We start from the raw sequence: 9,176 nt of genomic DNA, 5'->3' as shown, positions 1-9,176 counted from the left end.
GGACTTAGAATTTAACATATGCAAAGTTTTTGAGTCACATAATCCACGTCCTACTGTAGATATGCTGTGTTAAATTGACAGACACTGGGGATACAGAGATGCATGTGCCATTTTGTAAATTCTGAGTGATGTGCATAGCTGAGTTAGAGACAGATAACATTTTAGTTATCTCATTTATTTTTGTTATCTAAAATACTAGGCTTTATACTTCAGATCCCTTGTTTTAGTGCTTACTATAGAAAATTGGAAGGGGGACATCTAATTCAGATATTAAAGTTGGTTCTATTAAAGCTATAGAATTGGAAAAAGACAATTCATTCTAAACAAATATTCATAAAATAAACATTCCTTTTTTATGCTCCTATTTTGTTTAATTTCTTGCCCTGCACCTTGTTTTTGTTTTTATTTCTCTTTCAAGGGAGTTAAAACAGTAAGATTTCATGGAGAAATGGAATCAAACTTCAAATGATTTCATTTTGTTGGGGTTGTTTCCCTCAAATCAAACTGGCCTGCTTCTCTTGTCCCTCATTATCTTCATCTTCATTGTCGCCTCAGTGGGTAACTCAGCCATGATTCATCTCATACGCTTAGATGCCCGGCTCCACACCACAATGTACTTCCTCCTCAGCCAGCTCTCCCTCATGGACCTAATGTATATCTCCACCACTGTCCCAAAGATGGCATTCGACTTCCTGTCTGGCCAGAAAGGTATCTCCTTCCTGGGATGTGGGGTGCAAAGCTTCTTCTTCCTGACCATGGCATGTTCTGAAGGTTTACTCTTGTCCTCCATGGCCTATGACCGTTATGTGGCCATCTGCCACCCTCTCCAGTATACTGTCCGCATGAGTAAAACCGTGTGTGTGAAAATGATCATAGGATCTTGGATTTTGGGGTCTATCAACTCCTTGGCACACACTGTCTATGCCCTCCATATTCCTTATTGCCGGTCCAGGGCCATTAATCACTTCTTCTGTGATGTGCCAGCCATGTTGGCCTTGGCCTGTATAGACACCTGGGCCTATGAGTACATGGTTTTTGTGAGTACAAGTCTCTTTCTCCTCTTTCCTTTCCTTGGCATTACTGCTTCCTATGGATGGGTTCTTTTTGCTGTCTACCACATGCGCTCAAAAGAGGGAAGGAAAAAGGCCTTCACAACCTGCTCAACACATTTAACTGTAGTGACGTTTTACTATGCACCTTTTGTGTACACCTACCTGCGGCCCAGGAATCTCCGCTCACCAGCAGAAGATAAGATCCTGGCAGTCTTCTACACCATCCTCACCCCCATGCTCAATCCCATTATCTACAGCCTGAGGAATAAGGAGGTTCTGGGGGCTATGACAAGACAGTTTGGAATATTCTCTGCCAAGAAACAAAAGTCATGGCTGTCCTTTCCCTTCTTTTCCTTTTCCAGGTTAATTAGAACATCCTAGAACAGCACTGTTAGAAATATAGTGTGAGTCACAAGTAACTTAAACATGTAAATTAAACAAGTGTACAAGCCACATTTGACAAGTGAAGTTGATTTAAATAATATATTGATTTAATTAAAACCATTAAAATTTCGATGGACACCGAGGCTCCTTCCACAGTTTGGCTATTGTGGACATTGCTGCCATAAACATCAGGGTGCAGGTGTCCCGGCGTTTCACTGCATCTGTATCTTTGAGTTATCAAAAGATGAATGGATAAAGATGTGGTCTATGTATACAATGGAATATTCCTCAGCCATTAGAAACGACAAATACCCACCATTTACTTCGATATGGATGGAACTGGAGGGTATTATGCTGAGTGAAATAAGTCAATTGGAGAAGGACAAACATTATATGGTCTCATATAATTTGGGGAATATAAAATAATAGTGAAAGGGAATAAAGGGGAAAGGAGAAAAAAATGGGTGGGAAATATCAGAGAGGGAGACAGAACATGAGAGTCTCCTAACTCTGGGAAACAAACAAGGGGTGGTGGAAAGGGAGGTGGGCGTGGGGTGGGGGTTACGGGCACTGAGCAGGGCACTTGATGGGATGAGCACTGGGTGTTATGCTATATGTTGGAAAATTGAACTCCAATAAAAAACATTAAAATGAATACTGAAATTAACAATATTAATAACATAATAATATATACTATATTACATACAATGTGCATATTTTTATTTATGTGAACATAGTATGGCTTTTATATTTAATCAAATAAAGTTATCAGTGTAATATCTTACTTTGTTTTCAGTCTAAGTCTTCATAAACTTGTATTTTGTAATTACAACACATTGCAGTTTTGACTATATGTATTTCAAGTGTCCAAAAGCTAGATGGGACCAATTGTTACTATGTTAGACCACATAGATTTACACATTCAATAAAATGTTTTTAAAAGTACATATGGTATATACAAATATACTTGTGATGTATAAAATATGGGTAGTGGGATGTGAGGTAACAAGCAAAACAAGCAAGTAAATGTGATGTTTACAAACTTGTTTACCTGTTGTTCTACTGAATCTTAATTATAATTAAGAACTAAAGTTTATCTCATCCTAACCTCCTTTTATGAAACTTATTTATTCATGAGAGCACAAAAAAAGAGAGGCAGGGACACAGGCAGAGGGAGAAGTAGGCTCCATGCAGGGAACCCAATGTGGGACTGGATCCCAGAACTCCAGGATCATACCCTGAGCCAAAGGCAGACACTCAACCACTGAGCCACCCAGGCATCCCTATGAAACTAATTTGAGGGGCTTATTTTATATAAGATTTTTTAAAATGTCAATAAAAATACTGAGATTAAGTGTTCTTTATAGAAATACAAGAAAAATGACAATTTATTGTACATTCAAATAAAAATGTATATATTTAAATGAACTTAAGATGTTTATACTTAGGAAATTATTTATTTAGGATCATGCATGTGGATGTCCAATTTTCCCAGCACCATTAATTGAAGAGACTGTCTTTTTTCCAGTGGATAGTCTTTCCTCCTTTGTCGAATATTAGTTGACCATAAAGTTCAGGGTCCACTTCTGGGTTCTCTCTTCTGTTCCATTGATCTATGTGTCTGTTTTTGTGCCAGTACCACACTGTCTTGATGACCACAGCTTGTAGTACAACCTGAAATCTGGCATTGTGATGCCCCCAGGATCATGCAGACAAATAGTTAGGAAGTTACAGCATGAACCATATAAAATGAAATCATAAATACTCAAGGTTTCTGCTACAACATCTAAAATATAAATATGACCTTGCATAGCTTGAAATTATATGCTATTATGACATTAAATTATATAGCACAAAAGTTTTACTACTGGTGTTTTACTAACACACATAAGTTACATCAAGCCTGTTCCTAAAGGTGGTTAATGTCATATGTAGGAGTATTAGTTTTTATGGAAAAAGTTAATATTTAGGAGTCTATTCACCAACTTTTTATTCATTGCCCAACTCCAATCTCCCAATATCTTTCTCTGGCCACTTTTAATTTCTTATGTTATTCATCTTTGTCATTCCCCATTCCTGGTACAGAGTTCCTACAACACCTGGAATTTTCCAACTGACTAGAGCTATAAATTTGTAGATTGCTGTGTAAATTAGGTGACTTTTGAAAATCCTTAAATTACCTAAGAATGACGTTTGGTTGCCAGGAGAAACTTGGAACTTTCAATCCCACTCCCCTGACCTCCAGGATGGGATAAGTAGCTGAATATGGACTTCAATCACCAGTAGCCAAAGATTTAATCAACCTTGCCAATGTAATGATGCTTCCACCAAAACCCAGGTTCAAGCCTGGGTTCAGAGAGCTTCCAGTTTAAGAACTAGAATGAATCCATGTGTGGGTCCCTAATTCCATGAGGATAGAAGGTCCTGTGTTTGAGACTGTTCCAGATCTCACCCTATGTACCTTTTCATCTGGCTGTTTGTTTGTACATTTTAATATGCTTTTAATAAAACAGCATTCTGGTAAGTAATCTAATTTTCTGAGGTTTTACCTCACTCTAGCAGATTAATTAAATCCAAGGAGAGGCTTGTGGAAACCTCCAAGTTATAGCTGGTAGATCACAAGCACAGGTAACGATGTGAGTATGCAATTGACACATGAAGTAGAACAGTCTTGTGGGTTCGAGCCACTAACTGATGGAATCTGATGCTATCTTCAGGCATATAGTATCAGAATTGAGTTGAGTTTGTGGAAGACCTACTCAGTGTACCAGGAGAATTGAGTTAAATGCTTGGTGGTATGAAAAAAAAAATACACACAGATATTGTAGTGTCCTCCACAGAAAAATGGAGTGCTATGTCATGCAAATCCTGGGGGCATTTATTTGAATTTTGTTGTGGACTAACTGCACTTATTGAAATGTGATATAAGTTCAGGGAAATTGTGAACATGCTATATGACACATTCAAGGGAACATATACCTGAATAATTTTTCTACACAAAGTTAAGGGTTCATTTCCAAAATTTCCCCTTACCATTCAGATAAGCAGTGAAGTGCAAGCCAAATTCTTCAGTCTATGATACATCTCATTTATTTGCTCTACTGCAGCTAGATTTTCTTCCTGAATTAAAAAGAATACTTTTTTTCTTTGAATGTGATATTTAAGGTTACTTTTTAGTTTTATTTTTTAGACTTTATACTACTGGTATGATCTCTAAACTCAGCGATAATACAATTACTCATTTAGCAAAAGTAGACTAGAAATTCTTGGCCACATGCAACTGGAAGGTTATTTTAGAAATTCATTTGTATCTACTAACTCTTTATTAATTCTAGATATGTGCTGCATAGCAATCTTGTTACTATGGAAAAGTTATGGACAAGTAGATACATCCTCTGGCCTTGTGGACTCCACATGCTGGTGTAAGCCATACACTTATAAAGTGCACATTATAAAGTAATACTGGACATTAATAATGTCAGGGGGAAAATGTCACATTTATCAAGTACAATAGTCAGAAAGGCTACTCTGACATGATACAGAGGCTGGTCTTTTAACCTCAAAAAGAAGTTCCCAAACCCTAGAAGGCTGAAGGACAGCAGAAAGCAGTAAGTGTGAGAAACAGAGCAGTTTTACCATCAGGTCAGGGTAAGAAATGTGGTCTGTATTCTAAACATAGTGGAATCCCTGCAGGGAAATATCTTCTAAAGTGTGATTGTCCCCATCTGCTTGGCCATCCAGGAGAAGGAAGCCCCAGTTTAAATATCTTAAAATGAGGGATGCCTGGGTGGCTCAGTGGTTGAGCATTTGCCTTTTGCTCAGGTCAATTAATCTGCTGGGATCTCGGGATCAATTTCCACATCAAGTCCCTGCATGGAGCCTACCCCTCCCTCTGCCTGTGTCTCTGCTTCTCTCTCTGTGTCTCTCATGGATCAATAAATAAAATCTTTTTAAAAATCTGAAAATGCAGCAAAATGTAAAATTCTATCACAGCTACTACTTGTAAAGAACTTTCACTTTGTAACTTTTAAATTTTCTTTTAAATTTTAGGTTTAGGGATACCTGGGTGGCTCAGCAGTTAAGCATCTGCCTTAGTCTCAGGACATGATCCTGGAGTCCTGGGATTGAGTTCCACGTCCGGCTCCCTGTATGGAGCCTGCTTCTCCCTCTGCCTATGTCTCTGCCTCTCTCTCTCTCTCTTATGAATAAAGAAATAAAATCTTTAAAAAATAAATTTTAGGTTTAGCTCTTTAGAAATATTAAACTTCCAGTGCTTCCACAAACCATGATTATTTGCATCTCAAATCATTCTACTCGTAAGTAATACATAAGGAGACTATTCCTATCATGATGCCAGACTGCATTTTCCCATCTCAGTCTCCCTCTCAATTCTAAGAACTAGTCATCAACATAATCACAGAGTGAAACAGAAATGAAGTCTTAGAGCAACATATTCACCTCTTGGTGAAATGGCCAATGAAAGACCAAAACAGAATAAAAGTTATTCTTGGGTTTAGTAATATATAACTTCTGTAGATGTTCTTTGCAGATGCACTTACTCCAAGGTAAAGTATCTTATGGAAGCAAATATCTAATGGGATATGCATTGTTGCCCAAAGCAAATATTTGGAAACAGGAAAACTGCCCATCAACAAGAAACTTATTAAGTCCTGGTATATCATGTTAATAGAATACTGTATGTAAGTAAAAGTGGGAATAGTTCTTTGTGCACTTGTATGGGATGATTTTAAGATACATTACTAAGTGAAAGGCAAGAAAGGGACTTACAGTTCCAGTAACTGCAAGTTAGTTCATTCAGGTTAAACTTTTAAGCTAAAGTTGACTAAACAAATCTATGTGAAATATATATTTTTAAAAATTTTATTTATTTATTTATGAGAGAGAGAGAGAGAGAGAGAGAAGCAGAGACAAAGACAGAGGGAGAAGCAGGCTCCATGCAGGGAGCCTGATGTGGGACTGGATCCCAGAACTACAGGATTACGCCCTAAGCCAAAGGTAGAGGCTCAACCCCACTGAGCCATCCAGGGATCCCCTGTGTGAAATATTATAATTTGTTTAAAATCAATAAAACCTAAAAGGAAAAGCAACATTATAGAGTTTCTGGATTAGGGGATCCCTGGGTGGTTCAGCGGTTTAGCGCCTGCCTTCGATCGAGGACGTAATACAAGGGTCCCGGGATCGAGTGTCACATCAGGCTCCATGCAGGGAGCCTGCTTCTCTCTCTGCCTGTGTCTCTGCCTGTGTGTGTGTGTGTGTGTGTGTGTGTGTGTGTGATGAATAAATAGATAAAATCTTTAAAAAAAGATTTTCTGGATCAATATCCTAGAGAAGATGGAAATTGAAAAAGGTGACCCCTGTTTGTGGCTAAATAAGATGTAAGCTCATCCATGATTTTATAATTCTTTTAAGGAACTCAGGAAGGGATTTTCCCTATTTTCTCTATTTTAGAGAAAGCATGTGGTAAAATCCCTGAGAATTGTTCAAAACTGATAAAAATTTAATAAACACAGTAACAAAAATTAATAAACACAATACAAATTAAAAATAAAAAATTAATAAACACAGTAACAAATTACAATGGATTACAGAAAGATTTTCTTTCTTTTTTTTTCCTTGACACCCAAGGATGTTTTAAAATACAGGATGGAAAAGTCATTGCAAGATAAGAGGTGATGCTGCTTATATAGCCACACAGAATAAATAAAATCACCCAATCTCCTAACCAGACACACACACACACACACACACACACACACACAACATTGCCAGGTATATCTGATTATAAAACATACATTTATTTATTTTTTGGACTTCTTTTTTTTTATTGGAGTTCAATTTGCCAACATTTAGCATAACACCCAGTGCTCATCCCACCAAATGTCCCCCTCAGTGCCCATCACCCAGTCACCCCAACCCCCCACCCACCTCCCTTTCCACTACCCCTTGTTGATTTCCCAGAGTTAGGTGTCTCTCATGTTTTGTCACCCTCAATGATATTTTCACTCATTTTCTCTCCTTTCCAATTTATTCCCTTTCACTATTTTTTTATATTCCCCAAAATGAATGAGACCATATAATATTTGTCCTTCTCTGATTGACTTATTTCACTCAGCATAATATCCTCCAGTTCCATCCACATGGGTATTTGTCATTTCTAATGGCTGAGTAATATTCCATTGTATACATATACCACATCTTCTTTATTCATTCATCTTTCGGTGGATACCAAGGCTCGTTCCACAGTTTGGCTATTGTGGACGTTGCTGCTATAAACATAAGGGTGCAGGTGTCCTGGCATTTCATTGCATCTGTATCTTTGGGGTAAATCCCCAGCAGTGCATTTTCTGGGTCGTAGGGCAAAGATAAACTCAAAATGGATGAAAGATCTAAATGTGAGACAAGAATCCATCAAAATCCTAAAGGAGAACACAGGCAACACCCTTTGTGAACTTGGCCACAGCAACTTCTTGCAAGATACATCCATGAAGGCAAGGGAAACAAAAGCATAAATGAATTATTGGGACTTAATCAAGATAAAAAGCTTCTGCACAGCAAAAGAAACAGTCAACAGAACTAAAAAACTACCTACAGAATGGGAGAAGACAGTTACAAATGACGTATCAGATAAAGGGCTAGTATCCAAGATCTATAAAGAACTTATTAAACTCAACAGCACAGAAACAAACAATCCAATCATGAAATGGGCAAAAGAGATGAACAGAAATTTTACCAAGGAAGATATACATGTGGCCAACAAGCACATGAGAAAATGCTCCGCATCACTGGCCATCAGGGAAATACAAATCAAAACCACAATGAGATACCACCTCACACAAATGAGAATAGTGAAAGTTAACAAGACGGGAAACAACAAATGTTGGGGAGGATGTGGAGAAAGCAGAACCCTCTTGCACTGTTGGTGGGAATGTGAACTGGTGCAGCCACTCTGGAAAACTGTGTGGAGGTTCCTCAAAGAATTAAAAATAGAACTTCCCTAAAACATACATTTATATCATGTTTAGAATGTAACAAGGAAAAACATCTTCATTACTTATGGGTAGGGAAAATTTATTCAATAAAATACATTTTTCTATTGGATTTATCTCCAGCTCCTCTTTGAGTTCCCTATGTTCTGTGCTAGAAACTCACCCACTTTCTTTTCCTCAACTATATCCATGACTGAGCAGCTTAAACTGGACCTGTGTAACTCTGCCTTCCGGGGCGAACCTGCTGCTTCCCTGGGAAGGCTGAGCCCTCTACATTAGCTATGTGTACACAGCCAGGATGACAAGACACATGTAAATGTGTGGCCTTCCTACCATTTTGTGCCACATAGAACATTATGGATCAATATGCTTGATTTGCTTACCCAAGTGCCCCCAAAATGGTTTGACGACTCAACCAAGAAGTCTGCAGGGGACTGAAATGAGTTCAACAATTTATTTCTTGTCCAGAGTCTAGGGTCTCCAGTCCACATATCTGGAAAAGGATCATGTGCCCAGGTAGATTCTCCTGTGAGAGCTATGAGCAGGCCATATGGTAATACATCATTTTTCCTTGCTTTCCTCATCCCCACATTCAATCTCCTGACGGAAGCATTTATTTTTCTGTCATACTCCAAAATAAATATTTGTACTTGATCCATACTGAAGGCTCTGACTCCTAGGGAAGAGGGCTAAGAAAAACACAAAATATAAAAGAAGATTTTGCTTAATTACA

General features: G+C 38.0%; 1 protein-coding gene across 1 annotated transcript; it reads left to right on the top strand.

The window, feature by feature from the left end:
* Positions 1–440: 440 nt before the first annotated feature.
* On the top strand, positions 441–8,881 carry LOC112665327 (olfactory receptor 2L13-like). Its single transcript, XM_049093393.1, has 2 exons — positions 441–1,378; positions 8,794–8,881. Exons 1-2 carry the CDS (start codon positions 441–443, stop codon positions 8,879–8,881), a joined length of 1,026 nt encoding a protein of 341 aa, XP_048949350.1.
* Positions 8,882–9,176: the final 295 nt, after the last annotated feature.

Source organism: Canis lupus, chromosome 14 (genome assembly GCF_003254725.2).
Source record: "Canis lupus dingo isolate Sandy chromosome 14, ASM325472v2, whole genome shotgun sequence".
Lineage (NCBI taxonomy): Eukaryota > Metazoa > Chordata > Mammalia > Carnivora > Canidae > Canis > Canis lupus.
This window is presented reverse-complemented; position numbering and strand designations above follow the sequence as displayed.